Below are 19,428 nucleotides of genomic sequence, written 5' to 3' on the forward strand. Positions count from 1 at the left end.
CACATACAGGAGGGGACCTGGAGAGGTAGGCTGCACCCCTCCTAATTGAATGAAGGAAGAGGAACACTTGAACTTGCTCCAAAAGGAAGCTCAAGCTCCAGCTTCCCCACATTCATTTACTTGCAGAGCTTGCCTAAGCCTGCAAGGAGGCATCAGCTTACAGACAGGCAGTTGGAAGGAAGCAGAGTCAGGCCAGTGCAAGTCAGCTGGAGGTATTGACCCTTCTGGCAGTTTGGATGCAGACTTTGGGCTCAGCTTAAACACGTCTTTCTTCCCTTCTCCTCTATCTAGAACTGGCCCTTCCCAGCCATTATTTTCTTCAGCATGACTCATTCCAGCTCCAAGTCTGTTCAACACTGACTATCCAGGCCCTCCAAAACTCACCAAGGCAAACTCCATCAGGCCCTTCCATACAGGCAATTCCTGGGGATAAATAAATCTACTGTGCAATCTCTCATGTTTTGTTTTAAACACACACAAAAATCTATGGAATATTGCAATAGTCCAGTTTATTCCAGGGCAAAGGCTTAAAGCCAAGACAATGAGCAAGAATCTCTCAAGAACAACTCTCTGCCCTTCAGGTGATGACAGCATTGAAAGGTATTTCTGTGAGATGCACAGAAAGGTCTGGTGCCAAAGCACAATAATGCACAGAAAAAAAAAATCAAAACAAGCTTCCTAATGCAACTGGACAGAGCAACTATCACTGTCATTTTACATGCACCAAAGCTATGAGCTTTAAGTGCTATGAGTAGTAAGGAAGGAGTGTATGCAAAATGCAGGGTGAAGTGATCATATTAACTGAGAGCTCCACTTTACAAGCCTCTCACATATGGGGGTTTTTGGTAAAAGTTTCCCTGTGCTCAGTACATTGGATGAAGTCTGCTCAGCAATGAATGCAAAAAGTGCCACAGAACAATGACAGCTGCAGGTGCAAAGAAAGAAACGCTAGAAGCATGATAATGCTTCAACATTTATTTTCCCCAAGACACAGAAAGAATTACAACATTTCTAAAACCCACAAAGCTTTAGAATACTTCACAATACAGAAATGCTAACTGTGCTTCCTGCTTAGACTAACCAGCAGGGAGGTCTTTCATTCAGTCCTTTATGTCAGTAGGTGCATAAAGCTGTTTCATTTATTTCAGGTACATAAGGAGTGACAGGAGAAATGTATTGCAGAATCATTCCAGTTTGGTTCAAGCCCAGGAAAATCTCCTGAGAGGGATGCTGTGCTGTTGACTAGAAGTCACATTCAAGAGGTATTGCTCACACCATGTACAGATGTCTGCAGTCAGCCAGTTTGCCATGGTCCTTGTATAACAGCACAGGGGCTGTGCCAGGCCACAAGGCTCCAAAACAACGGGTACACTGGAGGGGCAGAGAAAAACAAAAGCAGGAAAGCTGACCCAGGTTTCTGTTAGAGGGCATAGTGCTCTTCCATCCTTCTCCCAGGCTGCTAAGTGATTTAGCCAAATGCATAGGTTCAAAAGAGCCATCAGCACCACTTAGGAAAGCTAAAAAGCACCAAAACAGCTGACAGCTTCTGTCTATGGACAGTGTATCAGCCAAAGGGCTAATGGATACCTGTGTCTGGTCCAAGGTTATGGCTGCATCCTTAAGCAGCAGGATTTATTTTTGCCATCCTGCAGTATGACAGTAATGCAGTCTTAGGCCTCTTCTGCAGCACTCGCATTACAACACAGACCAAACCACTGCCTGCCCCATGCAATTAACTTCAGTAATGAATACTACTTCTGAGTTTTGGCAACTGAAGTATCAGCCTTAGAACCAGAAACAATTGTGTCTTTATTCTGGCTGCATTAAAGAATGGTTTCACAGGAAGAAAAAGAAGGTACCAGTTTGCCCAATAGAAAATTTAACTGCTTTGGAAAGAAGAAAACATAAATGTTCTCAGTCCTGTATATTGCACTTATATGCATGTTGTCTTTATCATCCAGAACTGTCAAGAACTCTTTTTGGAATAATTAATTTTCAGGGGACAAAAAGGAAAGGGTCTGTATATACATGGAGGGACTGAGAAACCATTTGTGGCATCACTGTTCAGTCAGTTACACCTGAGCCACAATAAGAGTATTTCATGTCTAGGAAGAAGGGGGCTACTTCTGGGTTGTAGTGACAGACCTTCAGCTGTGGGGGATAGAACATGATGGGGTCTGGAAATTCTCATACTATGAAGCTATTGCAAGGAACCTTTTATATCTGGGCATAAAACACTTATAGACACTTCTAAATCCATGTCACAAACCTGATAGTTAAAACAGAAAATGCATTTCAGAGCACCTACACTTCCTCCCTTTGCATCATCTAAAATAAACAACACTTCCAGAGAACTGTGGACTAGTTAGACCAGTCTAAAACCATCTAAAACCAGCCATTCAACAGAGCATTCTGCTGACCAGCCCAATATTACATATTGCTGTCTACATGTTTGTAGTTTTGCATAAGTAAATGGTGACATCTTTCAAGGTAAAAATAGAACAACCCTGTCCCAGCTTACCCAAAATACTGCTGCTGCTCTATTTCATGTAGCAACTTGGAGCTCTTCTGTTCCTGAGTAGCTGGATCCTTCTCTCCAGACAGTCTCAAAAATTTTAGGAATTGAAGTGGGAGATGTACACAAGTTCTGAAGGGCATGGACATCTAGAATCACAACACAAGTCACCTGAGTTCTCAGGGAAACACATCCTCCATCTTATCAGGACAATTTGCATGCCATGCAATTGATTTATTGAAGCACTTAAAAGGTAGACATTAATGCAGTGAACTTTCTGACCCATGTATAAACAGAGCCCAGTGTAATCCAAACCACTTTACACAGGATGAAAGAAAGAAGAACTAGAGTTGTTTTAGCTGAATATGACAAGAGATATCTGTGTCACCCTGGTTACTTTTACATGTCATACCATTCCCTCTTCTATTTTCTTAGAAACAAGCTGGAGGATAGATTTGAGGTATCAGTGGGATGAAGGAAAGCTTCTTATGACTAGGTGAGGAGAAGGGAAAGCAGAAAACGTAAAAATCCCATACACTGTTGTAAAGACTAGACTTGCCTTAATGCAGCAGTCACAGCAGACAACCCTGAAAGACAAAAATCTCCAGCATTATCATTTGAGTAAAGCTCAGCAGCTACCAATATTGCAGCTACAAAGTAGCTAATTTCAAAGTAAGTCTGAGCCATTATTGTGGCAGAACCACTCGATGGCAAAGTGAAGCAGCTGAGAACTCCACTATTCAGTTTGCCAGCTTTCCTATTTCTGGTGGTTTAAATCATTTGAAATGTATCAACATCCATAGCTTCAAGGCTTTATCTGCAAATGCTCATTACACTTCACCCAGCACTACCACCAGACAGTTGCTCAATTTCCAGTGGTTGTTTACTTGTTGCTTATAATCAATTCAGTGCTTCACAACTGCTTCAAATAGATTTAAGTGAGCCTTAATGAGCCTGAAGTTCCTCTCTCACTCTCCCATGAACAGAAAGCCTCTGACAAATAAGTTGATACAAGTAGGCTCAACTCCTTTCCCAGTCACAAGGTCTGAAGTTCTTTTTCAGTCCTTAATAGAAGATTCTGGTGTAGACCCTGTCTCAGAACCTCTTCAAGCTGTGGGCTGAAGTTAGAGCAAACCTTTAGAGCAAAACGCAGAAGGTGATCTCAGAGAAACTAATTTCATACTGGCAGAGGAAATTTGGCTATTGCTGAGTTAACACTAAGAGTTAAAACTGAGATACTACTTCAGAGACAAGATTTTCCACATCCTCCCCAGCTGTAGACACTTTAGCCTGGCTTGTGCAGTAAGGCAAAGCTGAAGAGCTCAGCAACCTGGTCCTATCCAGTAGTACAGCCAGTGAATACTGAGAATTCTCAGCCTGTTCTTTCACTTTTTTCTCCCTCCTCATTCAGTCCTTTTGTACCAGCTCACCTGCTGCAGAGGTAACATTGGTAAGGCCACTTAAGAAACATCTGCTTATGGCAGCTGAAACAGATCTGTGGAAAAGAAAGTTATTTGTGAATGCAAATGGGAAACATCTTTGTACCAACACTATCCACTGCTTGCCAAAAAGGAAGCACGTAAACAAACCTTCTAAAGGCTTTAGATTCATATACAATAACAGAGGTCCAATAAAGTATAGCAAAGACACAGGATTTAAAAGCTAAAAAGGCAAAAAAAATCTCACTTGTAGGCCAGTGTTTTTATAATGCAGAGGTTTGGGGCAGCTGCCAGACAACCGGAGTTTAAAAAAAGGCTCTTGAGCAAACAATAGCTGTATTGTGCAAGAGTGTAACAGTAGCTAGTTAAGAGAGAAGGAAGAAGAGAGACATTCTTTGAGGTAGACTGCAGCAATCCCAAGGAGATTAAATCAGGGCAAATTTGAATTCAATCCTGAAGCAAAAAATGAGTCATAAGGAAGCTGATGAGTTGCTTGAACTTTATAAAAAAGAGCACATTCATACACAGCTGGCAGTCAGAAGTGATATTATCTTGAGAAGTAGAACTTGAGAAAGCTACAAAAACAGCAGTGGGTAAGAAAGCCATTTTAGAAGAGTCATAGAGCAGGCAAGTTAAAGCAGGGTGAGTAAGGTGAGAAGAAAACAAGGATTCAGTCTCAGGAGCATCAGATAGCTTGTGGAAGTAGCATGGCTCTGCTAGTAGAACCTTTGACTCTGTCCATACTGCTAAATAAATGAGGGCAAAAAAGTGACCCAAAAGCCAAGAAGCACAGACTTCCTCACATCTGTGTTGCAAAGGGCCTGTACTCAGGACATCTGCTCTGGAGGAGTGGTTGCCACACTCCCTCTAAAGGAGACTCAGGGATAAGGCAGAAGTTGATAAATGTGAACAACCAACAGTCCTGAGCTATATAGCTCCTTCCCTGTGCCACTCATTTCCCCCACCTTCACGACTACTTGTCAAGGTTGTTTGAGTCAGCACAACTCTGGTGTGGGAGCCTGAGTCAAGCGCCTTTGTTTCACTGTTTAGGAATACCAAATTGCAGTTATTTACTTTGGGATTTCGGAGCTGATCAACAGTCATGGCAGTCAGCTCTCCTTGCATGGAAATCAGACAAGAAGCAACAAGCAAAGGCTGGGCTAGGCTACTTTCTAGACAATTTATACAGCTTAAGTTAGATTAGAACCCATCACTGCAGAAATACTAAAAAAAATTTTCCAGCCCAGGGCCAAACTCAGATCAGCTGTTATGAACAGGATAAGCTGAGGCAGAGGGTGCCTCTGCAGTTCAGCACAGAGAGCCATGAAACCAGACAGCTTTTGAAAAGGCAAGGGTAGCACCAAGAGAAGGAGGAGAAATGTACCTTTGCTCTTGGCAAATCACCATCACTACCTCCTTGGAAGAGGCCTTGCTCTTCGAGCACCATCACAGCATATCTGGTTCCAATCAGCTCAGCAATGGTTGGTGATGGCCACTCGGTAGGAAAGGGACAGTCCTATTGAACGACAGAAGTTAAACATCAGATGAAGTTGAAGAAAGCAGCTATTTGGGGAGTTCATCTCAAAACTGGGTCCCAAAGGATCAGGAGCATTTTTGTCCAAAACCCTGTTTTGCTTGTGATGTGGAGTATCAGGTGACTCTGATAATACCAGCAGAGAAACTACTACCCGCAGGTTGCTACAGTTTTCAAGCAGATTCCAGAACACATGCCACCCTGGCCTCTCCTGGATACAAAATTGCTTTCCACAGCACAACATTCTCTTGCCCTTCTCTTTCCCAAGACCTATTGGTGCCATACAAATGGAAGCTGTAGGCTCGTGGTCAGACAGGAGACAGCCGTGCTTTAATCCCCAGCACACCTGCATCCCCCACCACACTGCTGAACAAAGAGGCATCAGAGTATTCAGTTAGAGACTTGCCAAGGTGGGGCAAGGAGGGATGCAGAAGGAAAGAAAGAGACAAGGGCACAACACACCTTGTCAGGGCAGAACATGGTGAGGCCATAATTCAGAGGGTTGCATGGAAGCACACAGACTCCAGTATTTCTCCCACAACCATCATTCAGAGCCTGATAACTTCAGTTCTACGTATATTATACATTTAAAAGTCACTAATGCTGTGCTATCCACATTTTGTTAACTACTTACTGCCCCTTACTGCAGCTTAAAAGATACTTGTGAGCATATCAGAATCTAGAGAAAAGAAATGGACATGAAGAAACCAGGATAGTTCCACTCTCAATTACAGTTTGCTTGAGGAAGCCTTGGTGCACACTTTCAAGTAATGTCATGGTATTTCCCTCTTCTTGTATGAGAAACAACTTTATTTCATGTCATTAAAAGGGGGGAGCCACCACAAGGACACTACAGCATCCAGTCTTCTCTTAAGATGTCTCCAAGGAGAGAATAGCATACCAACTTCAGATGGGTATACCATATGTTCCAAGACAAAATTCCACAGAGCATGCTTACTGCTTTCATGAGGATCAAGGTGCAAGTCATTACCAGATATATCAGACCAGGGTTGCTTGCTGGCATGTTGGACTTACAAGCTCCTTGCTTTGAAGGCTTCTCTCTAAAGATTTGGACCTTCCTCTGTAAGGAGGCAGCTGCCATTGGCTAGTGCTCAGGAAACACTTAGGCTTAATGTCTCCTGGTAGGGGTGCACTCATGGGAGGAGTGCAACTTGCAGCAAGACCTGGGTAGGAAGAGAAAGTTTTAGTGTGCAGAAAACCCACTATCAGTTTCTAAGTATTCACCCTGAGGGCTGGACACTCAAAAGCAAAACACTGCCTTCTGAAGGTAGCACGGCTTACATCTCTCCCCCTCCAACCCATCTGCTCAGATCACATAAAAGGCAGAGGTTACAGTAATTATGCTTGTCAGTAGTAACTGATGAGGTTTCATTAGCATAATTTAGTTTAATAAAATGAAGTGCTGCACTTTCTACTTGAATATTCAAACCACTCATTTAGCTTTTGCTGCAAATTCCAAGTCAGGCCTTTGGGGACATGCAATCATTGTTTTGAAGCTGCAGGAGCTACACAAGCTTCAGACAACTGCAGAGAAATTATCTTCTAAGGGCACCTCCCTGGACTCTTTATTTAGCATTGGAACTTGTCCTGCAAAGTATCTTCAGTTGATAATGAAGTATACATTGAGCCCAGCCAAAGGGTTTGGGAGCCCATCAGGCCACTGGCTGTACTCTGTCACCTGGCTTAGCTGTGCAGCCAGAAGCGCACTGACCTGTGCTGATGCAGGATACTCCTGATGGCCTGGTGGAGGAAAGACAGGTACTGGCAGGCAGCTTGGGAGTGGTTTCCTGTAGATCAGAGGACAGGACGTTCATAATCTGTATGTAAGAGACACCAAGGCCACTTCATCAGAAGTACTGCCGCCTAACAAAACCCAGGATACCCACGACTGATCAAAAATGTTCAAGGCTCAGCCAAAAGTGGAGGAAAGTGAAAAATCAGTGGGGTACATTTAGAAACTTTGTTTCTTCTTGAAATATAAAGTTAATTCTCCCCCCACTCCACAGCTAGGAAATTCCAGCTAAGCTAGTGAAGTTTCCAATTCACCTGTTCTCTCTCTTGCCCAGCTCCAGTAGTGGATACTAGTACTAAAGTGGCATCTGTTCAGGAACCAACTTGGTATAATCATACACACACAACCCATGGAATACATCGGAACCATTTTCTTGGCTCCAGCACACACACAGCAACATTGGAGAACAGTTCAAGAGACCATGACTAATCCAACTCATTAATTCAACTCAAATGCAATGCTTTATCTCAACAGCATTGTTTCTACCTTGTCTAGAAAAGCAAAAAAAACCCTCAAATTTTATTATATTAGTCTCTATATGAAAGTCCTTCTAGTTCAGCAGTAATATGTCAACCACAATGCTGAACATTCCTCCAAGTAACTCAGACTGGGCAAGTAAAGCTAAGATTTTCTGCTTTTATAATTCATATCTGTTTTCCTCAGTTAGGCAACTGCATTTCATGCAGGAATATTTACAGAAAATAGATTCCTGTTTGTATGCCAGAGTATCTGTGCTAGACATGATGTGTTAGGGTTTAAGTTCTGTTCCACAGAATTTCAGAATATGCTCAGACTGAATCCCAGAACCAAGCAGTCAAGATTTTCATGACAGAGCCAGGAGTTAAAGAACCAAAAGACTGGTTTACTGAAGAACAGTGCTCCCAAAATAACTCCACAGACAAACAAGTGGGAATTCACCCATTAAGTTCCTTCCTCAAAATACATCATTAAGTTTTCCTGCCACGAGTTCACATACCACATGAAATCAAAATATGTCAATACATCTAGCATCAAATGCCTCACTGTGAGGTAAGAGTAGGAATATTCTGGTCCACATTGGCCAGACTCCCATGTTATTATAACTTCTGCAGGATCTAGTTTTAAGAGACCAAAGCAGACTTCAGTTCTGTAGAATTATAGAATATCCTGAGTTGGGACCCACAAGGATTACCAAAGTTCAACACCTGCCCCTGCACAGGACCACCCCAAGAGTCACACCATTTGCCTGAGAGCATTATCCAAATGCTTCTTGAATTCTGTAGGCTTGGTGCTGTGACCACTTTGCTGGGAAGACAGTTCCAGTGCCCAACCACCCTGCAAGTGAAAAACCTTTTCCTAATAACTAACTTAAACCTCCCTTGACTCAACTTCAGGCCATTCCCTTGGATGCTGTCACTGGTCAGAGAGAAGAGATCAGTACCTATAGGCTGCAGTCATGCCACAAACAGAAGTGTTTGAGAATGAAATGAGCTTCTGTAGAGGAAGGGACTTCAGTGAACCCAGTAGTACCACACTTGTTCACTTCTGAGGCAAGATTTCCTACACCAGGATTTGTTCCTGCCCTTCCAGGCAGGCTATGTATATGCTCGCAGCTCTAATTCCTGAAGTAGGCATGTCTCTCTGTAGTCCTTCCATTAAAGCCTTACCTGAGCTCCTGCTCCCAGCTGCTGTGTTTTAGTGTTGGCAATTTTAAACTCAGTACTGGCATCTTGGAGATGTAAGAAATTGTCACTTGGAGAGTTCCAGGCAGTATTTGATGCCACAAGCATTTCTGCAGCGAGAGGGATAACAAAAAACCCATACCCACAGACTAAATGAGATAGATCTGGGACAAGAAAATGACAAATTTGGAACACATTGGAATTTAAGATTTAGCCAGGCTTTGTCCTGGTAACTACATAATCTTTTATTCTTAGATGATGGTCAAAGTCCTGTAATCTCACTTAGTGGACAGAGAAATGTGGACATCCATAAAAAAAAAAGAGCAAGTTGAAATATCTTTTGAGTCTTAATAAGCCACAAACAGATTTTTAGAAATAACTATTCTCATGCCATACCACCTCTATCACACATCATTTGTATTTCTCACCACCCGTCACATTACAAATGCTATTGAAAAGATAAGTGGGATTTAATTTCCAAGGCCATCTATTATTTTTAGCCAACGCTGACTTTGCTTGCTTGCTTGCTAGGTCACTTTATAGCAGGTACCTTTGGGCCTGCTCCTCTTTTCCTGTGCTTCTGCTGCTGCTGCCCAAGGCTTCGGTGGTTGTTTTACTTCTGCCATGAGCTGTTCATGCCACCTGGGCTCCTGTGGCACACACTGTTTCAGCTTCACCTTCAACATCTGCAGCCAAAGCACAGCACCACAAAGAGCCATTGGACAGAGCAAGGAGAACAGTGGTGACAGAATAACTGCATCAGCAATGGCCCCATTTCACAAGTGCTTGTCACCCAAGAGGGCACTGGGCCCTGCACATGAGACAGCCTTCAGCACTAAGCATAGTGGAATACTTTAGCGACTCAAATCTGAAATCAAGAACTCCAGGAGCTCTTTCAAGAGCAAAAAAAATGTTGCAAATTAAAGAAGCAGTGGAGGAAGTAGGAAGATTGATCATCTTTCTTCTACAAAGATGTCAGCTCTTGTTTTTCTAGTACCATGTTTGGCAGGAGTCAATTCAAAAGTTAAATATGGTTAAGATAACCGCCTCCCAAATACAAACCAGTAGCTGAAGCATTAGCTTTATATTGCTTCAAAATGTCTTGTTACCGCCAGAATTACCTTGTTTTGCTATCATCAGATGCAGCACCAGGTCACCTACCAGCTGTAGATGAGGCTCGAGAGAAGCTACATCAGCTTTGGGGGTCCTGTGTTTTTGCTTGATGGTCACCTGAAAGAGAAGTGATGCTTAACTCTGCTCCTTATACACTCTGCAATTCAGTGGCACAGTGAATGATACAAGTCAGGATTTGGGAACAGGGGAGATGGGGAAGGCACTAAAAACCAAAACAAAGCAAGCCCAAAACCAAACAAAAATCCCCCCAAAACAACAAAAAAACCCCATCTGAAAACAAACAAAACCATAAACACCAAATAAATACAAAACAAACAAACAACCCCCCAAAACAAAACAAGGAGTTGGGAAGTGTGGCATAATGATGTTTCCTCATATAGGGTTCTGGTAGGGAAAGATTTTCCTGCGGCAAACCAGAGGCAATCAGAAGTACTGCACAGCCTTTAGAGGCTTGCACAAGGAGCACAAAGCCTTCTACCCCCAACTGCTCTGAGAAGCAGCTAGAAAACACTGCACTCAGATATTAATGTCAGGAGTGATCCCAACAAGCACCATGGTCACATCATATTCATCAGTAAAAGCTCAGCTCCAGGGAGGAGAGCAATTGAACGGGTTAACAAGACTGTAACAGGAACTGTAGCAGCAGGCAGCTGTATGCCTAAGCCAGAGTCCCAGAGACTGGGACTTACAGCCCGACATAAACTAGGAACAATAGCAAGACAGAATTGCAGGGCAGATATTCATGTGCAGCATCAAGCCCTGTGCTTGCTGCATAGGGGAGAACTAAAAAAAAAAGTCAATTGCACATGCATGTCTTTAGCTGCCTTGTTCACTAATTCGTATTTTGAGGCCATGCCATTTTCTTTCACTTGTGTGTACAACTTCAGAACACGTGGGAGTGCAGGTAGAACAACACTACAGCTCCCTACAGTAGCTGTGCTTTCATTCATTTGCAAATTAGACCACTGTTTGCTAGAGAAGCTTTAAAATAGCTTTGCAGATGGGGAAATCCTCGTTTAAGAGCCTTCACAAAGACCTGAGCAGTAGCACTCTGCTTTCTTTCGGCATTTCTGACTACTACTCTTCAAACATATTTGTGCTTCTCGTGGACCAAAGAAAAAGTTACTAAAAAGAAAAGGGAAAGAAAAATAAAAGAAAAAAAAGAAAATCAAGACCCAGATCATCCTGCCACCTTGAGTTGCGGTTGTGTACTGCACAGTGCATTGATACATAGTACATTGCAAGGAATACAAGCTAGTTATGAGGCGCTCTCTCTTTACCAATACTGTTTGTTTACATATCCATCAAGATACCATTTGCAAACACATGACATAGCATTACCTGGAGGCTGGAGCCACAATCAAGCCAAGCAAGAGCTGGGATTTTATAGAGGTGCATGGTTTAGCTGAAGCTTTTAAACCTGCTACACTCTAGCAGCATCAACAAAGAGGAAAAAAAGCTGATGTCTAGTGCAGTATGCAAAGTTTTCACTTTTTGTAATACCGCTCTTTATTACAAGAACAGTTGTGTCTCATCTTCTGCCAAGACGTCTGTTTGCAAAGCACGCCAATGCCACAAGGCCTTGTGCCAATGTTTTAGATCTGCTCATCATTCCCAGCTCAAGCTGCAGCAAGCAAAGAGCATCACAAGCCTTTAGAGACATCCCAGACTTTTTGTATCTGGTCGTCTTCACCAACCAAGTGGCGAAGGTGGAAGTCTCTGCTCCTCCCTGTGAGGGGCTCAACATTTTTAACCCTGACTAAATTCCTGCAGTAGCTAAGGGCACTGCCCAGAGGCCTCTGCCTTAGACTGAGCAGAGAACTGTCTCAGAAGTGCATACACAGCACAGCATCTGGGAAGGCAAAGCAACAAGTAAAAGATTGCAGGTGCAGCTCAGCTAAAGGAGCCTGGAAGGACACAAGTGCCCAAGGTGGAACGCACAAGGCAGCAAGAGTGTGCTCCATGAAACTGTTGTGTGCTGGGCAGAATAACTGCTGCAGGAAAGTGAGTGGTTGACCCTGGAGGGAGAAGAGGTTTACTGTTCCAATTCATGAAACTGGGGCTACTTCTGACTTAAAAAGTTACTGAAAATTAAGTACTTGGGTAGACAAACAGAGTGATCTAATGTTGAACTGTAGCTGAGAGGGAGCCCCAGACACTTCTGGACTTCGATGTACCTTTGAAAAAGACACACCTTTGGAGAAGAGGTCTCAACACATACTGCTCAGAAATGAAGTAGATTGGATGTTTCCAAAGCACACTCCAGTCACTCACCTTCCGCAGGGTGTACCTCTTGTGCTGAATGTCATCCAAAAGCAGCTCATAGGGAGAGCGAACACGTTCCTTTGGAGACATGCAGCGCCGTGGTCGCTCAGCAGCCTTGCGCAGCCTCACACCAGCCTTCAGCTCAGAGATGACACTGGGACACAGGAATGCCTTGGAGAAACCAGCAAAGGCCAAGTCAGTAGCTGGCTAGAACTCACAGAGCAGCATCCCCTCCCTCCATGTAACAGGGCACACTTAGCAGCTGAAGTCATTCAGAAACACAGAATTGTGTCCTCAACATGCCCTTCTACTCACTTCCAGATCAGGGTGCAGTACCAAAGCAGAGAATTGCTTTTATTTGCAGAAGTTAATTTATAACAAGGAAACTCGTAGCTGGCTTACTAGGCTCATTCCCAAAATTTGTCATTAACTTTATGGATGTACTTCAGCAAAATACAGCTTTTGCTGCCAGGTAAATAAACAGACCCATTTTCTTTCTGCAAGTGCTCCAAGTGCCAGAGTGTTTTCATATTACTGGTTCCTAGGAAACACTGGGAATGAAATCCCAAATCTTACCATGAAAATCCTCCAAATTTTCAGAAAACTAAGGGTTGAAGTGTACAGGAAAAAAAAAGAAGAAGACAAGTAGGCAAGGGATCTCATACTTAACAGCAGCATAGGTTAGCAGTCTCAGCCTAGAGACACAAGCTAAAAACCCTGATATCTGCTCATCCTGTTTCTGTACTAGTATCTGAGGATGTTCAGGCATGCAGTATAACCCAACAAAAGCTAAAGACAGGAAAAAAAAGTAATCAACTCAATAGCATGTTTAGACAACATTGTAATGGAAGTGCTAAATCAACAGCTTATCTGGATCCCAGTGGCAAATTGAGTAAGAACAAGCCATTGTATTATAAACAGTGAAAGGGAAGCAAAACATTTTAGAAAACCGCCTCAGAACAAAGTATCTGACTTAGACTTCTCTCTGTTTTCTACTTACAGCATGAAGCATCTTCTCTCTACTTATCCTTTCAGATATCTTGGTATCGTTACAGAAGAGTCTTATACAAGCTCTGACTGATGGCTGCCCTCAAGAAGACAGATATTTTTCTTGGATTGTTTTAGTCTGGATTTGGTAATCGTACCTCAACTCCAGAAAACTAGAACTCTCAAAGTATGACCAAACACTTGCCATATCTCCTAGGCTACATTTAATACTGTGTGGGAGAACATACAAAAGTGTCTGGGCAAACTCATCAGTACTAGAGATTTTCAAAATAGCTTACCCCAAAACGTTTGCACTTTATAAAGTTGTATTTCACATGGTGACTAAACTTGGCTGAGAGACATGACCTGACTTAGAGAGACTTCTGTACTGTAATACTGCCACATTAGTTTGGGGACAAGAACTGCCTTCAGCTGACCATTTCAGAGCAACTTACTCACCCAAAACATTTTTCAGATGTTCATGACATCATTATCACTCATGTTTCTATTTCCCTACTGACTGGATCACTGCAATTACTCTATTTTTGCCATCTGTTGTATTGTCAAAAGCCACCTAAACTTTCCACAACCTATGAAGTACAACATAAAATGCTACAACACTATAAACCCATTACCTTGAGTTCAAACAGGTGAGTGCTAAGACAGCTGTGTTTCTAACAGGTCTCACTGCTTAGATTTCAAGGTGAACATCAACTTGGGACACATAAGCTCTGCTGAAACTGTACAACACTGCATGCTGTCAGGCTGTGGTCTGCATTTCAGAAGATCTGTTTTATATCAGTCAGCATGAAAAAGTGTGATTCGCAGAGCACATTACCTGCTTAGCACCACTCAAGACATCAGCTCTAACCTGTGGGACCCCAGAGAAGCTGGCATCCTGGTTATTTAAAACTTAAGAGACTGTCAGAGCAATGCAATCAGCTGGTGCTTAGGGACTTGGAAACTAGAGGCAGAGGATTCACAACAGATATCCAGCTTTTGGAATTCATGCCTCCTGAAGGAGCAGAGGCCAAATACACTGGCCTTCAGGCCACATGGCAAAGCCCATGTATTTATTCATGTATTCCCTGCAGAAAAGAGCTACAGCAGTTGATGAGTTTGTGGTTTGACATAGCCTGCCAGTTTATTTTAATAGATCACAAAATTAAAAATATGCCCAAACACACATTTCACAAACATTTTCATACGAATAGTTTGAGCACGCTTCAAAGCAAGTGCTATTTAGACAAAGGGAGTCCACAAGTCTCTCGGGGCTTGCTGTTTGTCTCCACAGACTCCAGAGCATTTGTTTATGCTGGGCAGAGCTCCAGCCTGAAGACCTATTTGTTTCTGATTGAGCCCCGACTGTGTAGGGCCTTGAAAAAAGCACAGTAAGTTGCCTTCCCTGCCCCAAACACAAAGTCCAACATCTATGGAAGCACAGAAGACAAAGACAAGAAAGGCAGTGCACAAAGGTAGGAGTGACATCTCCTCACTCTCTTTCACTCCTTTATTTGAGCTGCTGGAGCTGCACAACCAAAAAGATGGACAGTGCTACAGAGATCCCACATAACAAGCGTGAACTAGTCCACCCCAGGACTATCAACAACAGAAGAGTTTTCCGGGAGTTTTCAGTCCAGCTATGAGAAAGGAGCAGATTGCTTTTGGCAGGTGTCAGTTCCTGCCAGCAGCTAGAATTTGGGGCTCATTTGTGGGAAGAAACAGCCTGCATAACTACTTGTGGGCATTTACTCCAAAGACTGCCTCCAACCTCATTTTTAGAAGTGGTTTAAGTTGTACCACAAAGACAATCTTTGGGTAGAATAAAAGCCCACGTGAGGTTGACATATGAAATAGTTTAACTTCGAGTTCACTCCCCAGCTTGTTTTGCAAACAAGTCTTTAACTACTCAGGCTCCTGAACAGCCTAAGTAGTTCAATTTGTGTTCATGCTCTATTTTTCATAGAAGAATCAATGGAAAGCCTCAGAGAGCCAACGCTGACCAAAAAACCCCAGTTCCCCATAATGAAGAAAATAAATCTCTTACACGATAGGTTTTCTTCTTTTGAATGGGATTTTCCACCCAACCTTCCACATCCATTTTTCTCAGTCTCTGAGAAAGGCAAGAATAAGAGGTCATCACTCTACACTCTTCAGTGACTTCCTGTCTAGTCAGCATAAATTACTAATGTTTATCTGAAAAGCCAAGAAGCTACAAACACAAACTCTCAAATGCTACAATAAATAAAAATGGTTCAGAGGCAGCAGCTATTCACATTGTGAAAACAGAACTTCACCCAGGTGCTCCATTTCTAGTGCAATGAGAAGGTTACTTTAGAACTTGGTGAGTGTGTGAAGGTACAGGGAATAGCAGGTAATGGGTAATCCTAAACGTACTTCTTTGGAGGTCTGGATGATGGTCACAAGTTTCTGTAATTCCATATAGTCCGTAAACAGATTCTTACAGGTCATTTCATAATGGCTGGTAGCCTCAGAAGGCGTGGACAAGTGCTCCTCACAGGCCTGAAAGATGTGCAGCTATTTAAAAAGATCTTAAAGTTTAAAAAAAACCAAACATGGTAGGATGGAATAAAGTAAGATTCTGTTTCCTCAATCCATGGTTAAAAATCATCTTCTTCACTGCCCCTTTATATTTCTTTCTATTGCAGTTACAGAGGAACAAAGAAGGAAGATAGTCAATCTTTTATGTACAATAATGGAAGTAGCTGTGTAATTTGTTTATCTTGTTTTCCATAAGGTGTGCTTCAAAACAAGCACCTGAAAGGGGAAGCTTCCACTTCAAAGAACAACAACCCACAGCAGATAGAGTCACTTGCCCTGTTCTTTTTCCCTGTCCTGATCAGATAGGGGATGGGAAGTTTCTCATACCTTTAAATTATGTCTGAGAGAAAAATATCTGTTTGAGTTGAGACATTCAAATCCCAGCCTTTGCAGAATCCAAATACTATGGAAAGGGAGTTTTTCAATATCCATAGTGTTCTAGGTATTGAATTTGGAGACTGTGTACAGAAGGACTTTGTAGATACAGCTGTGGGAGAGCCGTACTCAGTCTTCCTTCTTAATTATTTTCCATGGGCACTTAGAAACACCTTAAATAGTTTTGCCTTTTCCCTCTGATGGGAAGGCCAATGTTCCCTCTCTGTCCTCCAACAGCCCACCCAGCTTTTTCCCAGAAATGGTCTTGCCTCTTGGCCAACAGCACTGTTCCAGCGACTCCTCTAAAGCTGCTATATTTACTAAGGGAGAAAAAGGAAACCTTGATAACATCCTGCAGGGTGACTGGTGGTTCTGTTGCCCTGTCATCCAGTTTCAACATGAGGCACAGCAGTTTCTCCAAAGGATCACTCAGTTTTCGCTCCATTTGGCTGTCAATTCCCCAGTCCAGGGCTTCATAGATCACCCCTCCCAAGTACTCCAACAGCTGCAGACAGAGATCAAGGAAGCAATATAGCACGAAGTGCTGTGGAGAGCATCACAGCTCTTATTTTCCAGCCACGTGTGCATACTCCTCTGCTCCTGAGGACTGAACACATCTCTCAGGATGAGAAATACCTCCATTTAAGCTGGTTTAAAGTTCTTAAATGGCCTTAACTGGTACCCCTAAGATATATGCCATCAGGACAAGACTGTGGGCTATTCCACAGTAGACAGCATCTGTGCACATTGTTTCCCAGTCCCGCTGTCTTATTTGAGTTCAGTCCAAGCATTTTGTTTCCTTTTCCAGGTTGCAGGGGAGTCACTCTCACAGGCCACAGCAAATTCAAGCACCTTGATCATTTCCCAAGACATTTGCATCTCCTGAGCAGGCCTTCTACTACAACAGGATTGTATCTGCACACACAATGAAGGTAAATACACAGGCTTACCTTGTCCTCTGACTGCTGAATATTGCCAAAATCTGAAAGGGAAAAACAAGGATCAGGGGAGAAAGACAGCTGTGCAGGCATTGATAAACAGCTTTTAGAACCCTTTTCAAGAGAGGGGAACAGGACACATTGTTTGTAATAAGGTAACTAACTCCTCTGACTAAAGTCAGTCCTACCTGGGGAAAGTAGGCCTGTATTTGGGGAGTCCTGGAAAACACCACGGGAGACTCATGTTATTGTGAGCATTAGCCCAAAGTAACAGATACTGCATTTTATTGTTTGCTAATTGATATCCAACCTCCAGGGGAGGCACAGGATCTTTACCTTTATTCTTTACTACCCACTCTAGTCCCTGAAGAGTTAGCCTAGCACCGACCTCTGCTGCAGCCCAACATAACAGAGAGTTATTACCACTTGCTGTGCTACACAGAGTGATCAAAAAAAGGGAAAGTACCAATCATAAATCTGCTGTGAGAGTTACCATAACAAAGGAACCATACACTGGAAGGTGAACAGAGCAGTACATATAACAAAGCCTCAGACTATTTATTTCAAATAACATAAGTGGTAGAAAGATTTCATCACAGCTATTCCCTAGAACCAAATTACTCAATGGAGCACTATTAGAGAATTTAGCAGGTCATGCATCTGTATTATCACTCATCCACAGTCCTCTGAAATGAAGTACAGGCAGGAGAATAGCTTCATGACAACATACACAGAAAAGAGAGGGGGGAAAGCAAAACAAAAAAAGCAGAGGAAAAGAAATTTCCCTTGGCATCTGCAGGTACCCATGCTCTTACCAGACCTGTCGTAGACCTGGAAGGAAGCAGTACCATCAGCATGGATAAAGATGCTCTCAGAACCCTTTACAAACACAGAACGGAGTGGTAGGCTGTGGGCCAACTGCTCTATTTTTCTGCAACACTGAAAGCAGATAGCCCAGGCTTGCTCCTCACTTAAAGGATGCTCCAAACACCTCAGAAGCTCAGCTACAGAGACCTTTGCAATCCTCTGCTCACACCCTGGAGACTCCATTTTTCCTTTCACCTCTAACCTCCACTTTTAGCCTAGGGAGCTTAAAACTTCCTTTCCCAGGCTGGGCAAGCCTTCACAGCAGATTTTTATTGGTTCTAGCCCTTGATTTGCTCTTATCTCCCTTCCCTACAGGTGCAACCATTAATGTCAACTTTTGCTCTGTCTTTTTAAAGGCACATGACTTTATCTGTACTTGTACCAGATTTCTTAAAAGAACAAAATAAGTGTACAACAAAATGGAATCAAGAGAAGGTAAGTGTACAAAAATTGTGCTCAATTTAACTCTGTTGTTTCTCACAAATATATTAATTGCACCAATGTTTGCAAGTAGGAGAAGGGTACATTAAACTTCAGGCAGGGAGGGAAAGAGGCAGGAAATGTACTTGGGGGAGGAGAACTCAGAACACTACAAAAATCATTTTGATAGGAAACTATTCCAACAGCACTAATAAATTACAGAGCAATCAACTCCATGGGACACTGCAGTGGCCCCCTCCCATAGCAAAATCCAACAGTAGGGGCTGTGAGCATGGAGCGCTCAGGATGGCCAGGAGGGTACATGGGGCATGGGCAGCAAGGCCCTTCCTTGCCCAGAATGCCAATATCCCAGAATCACAGGATCAGTTGGGTGGGAAAAGATCTCTGAGATCGTTGAGTCCAACCTGTGACTGACATCAGTGTCACTACACCCTGGCACTGAGTGCCACGTCTGCTCTTTCCTTAAACACCCCAAGGACAGTGACTCCATCACCTCCCTGGGCAGTCTGTTCCAATGTCTGATCCCCCTTTCTGTGAATAAATTCTTTATAACGTCCAACCTGAACCTTCCCCAGTGCATCTTAGGACTATATCCCGTAGTCTGGATAGGAATTGCTCCTGGTGTGAAGCCCATCACGTAGCTTTTCAGCACATTGAGGTTTGTGCGTGACATGGGAGGCACAGCTGCAGGGCTGGGGACTGGGGTCACCCCCAGGACCACGCCTGCACGCCTCGCTGCTGCGCTGGCTCCCAACGGCCACAGCTCCCGAGGCACACAGTGGAGAATTGCGAGGTTTAGAAAGTGTGAATACCACTCCTGATTTATAGTTATTTCCCTTCTCGCTTATATCATTTGGGAATGTAGTGCATCAGCGCCAGGCCTCGGGCCATGACGCA

The 19,428-nt window shown here is 43.2% G+C and overlaps 1 protein-coding gene across 1 annotated transcript; it reads right to left on the bottom strand.

The window, feature by feature from the left end:
- Nucleotides 1-1,199: 1,199 nt before the first annotated feature.
- LOC115903282 (protein spire homolog 1-like) lies at nt 1,200-19,422 on the bottom strand. Its single transcript, XM_030947624.1, is given in 18 exon segments — nt 1,200-1,371; nt 2,522-2,664; nt 3,075-3,102; nt 3,946-4,010; nt 5,339-5,470; nt 6,524-6,672; nt 7,221-7,326; nt 8,948-9,072; nt 9,513-9,648; nt 10,124-10,192; nt 12,371-12,532; nt 15,396-15,461; nt 15,746-15,871; nt 16,626-16,790; nt 17,236-17,267; nt 19,092-19,178; nt 19,181-19,348; nt 19,413-19,422. Coding segments are annotated over 18 exon segments (1,941 nt in total).
- Nucleotides 19,423-19,428: the final 6 nt, after the last annotated feature.

Source organism: Camarhynchus parvulus, chromosome 1, assembly GCF_901933205.1.
Source record: "Camarhynchus parvulus chromosome 1, STF_HiC, whole genome shotgun sequence".
Classification (NCBI taxonomy): Eukaryota; Metazoa; Chordata; class Aves; order Passeriformes; family Thraupidae; genus Camarhynchus; species Camarhynchus parvulus.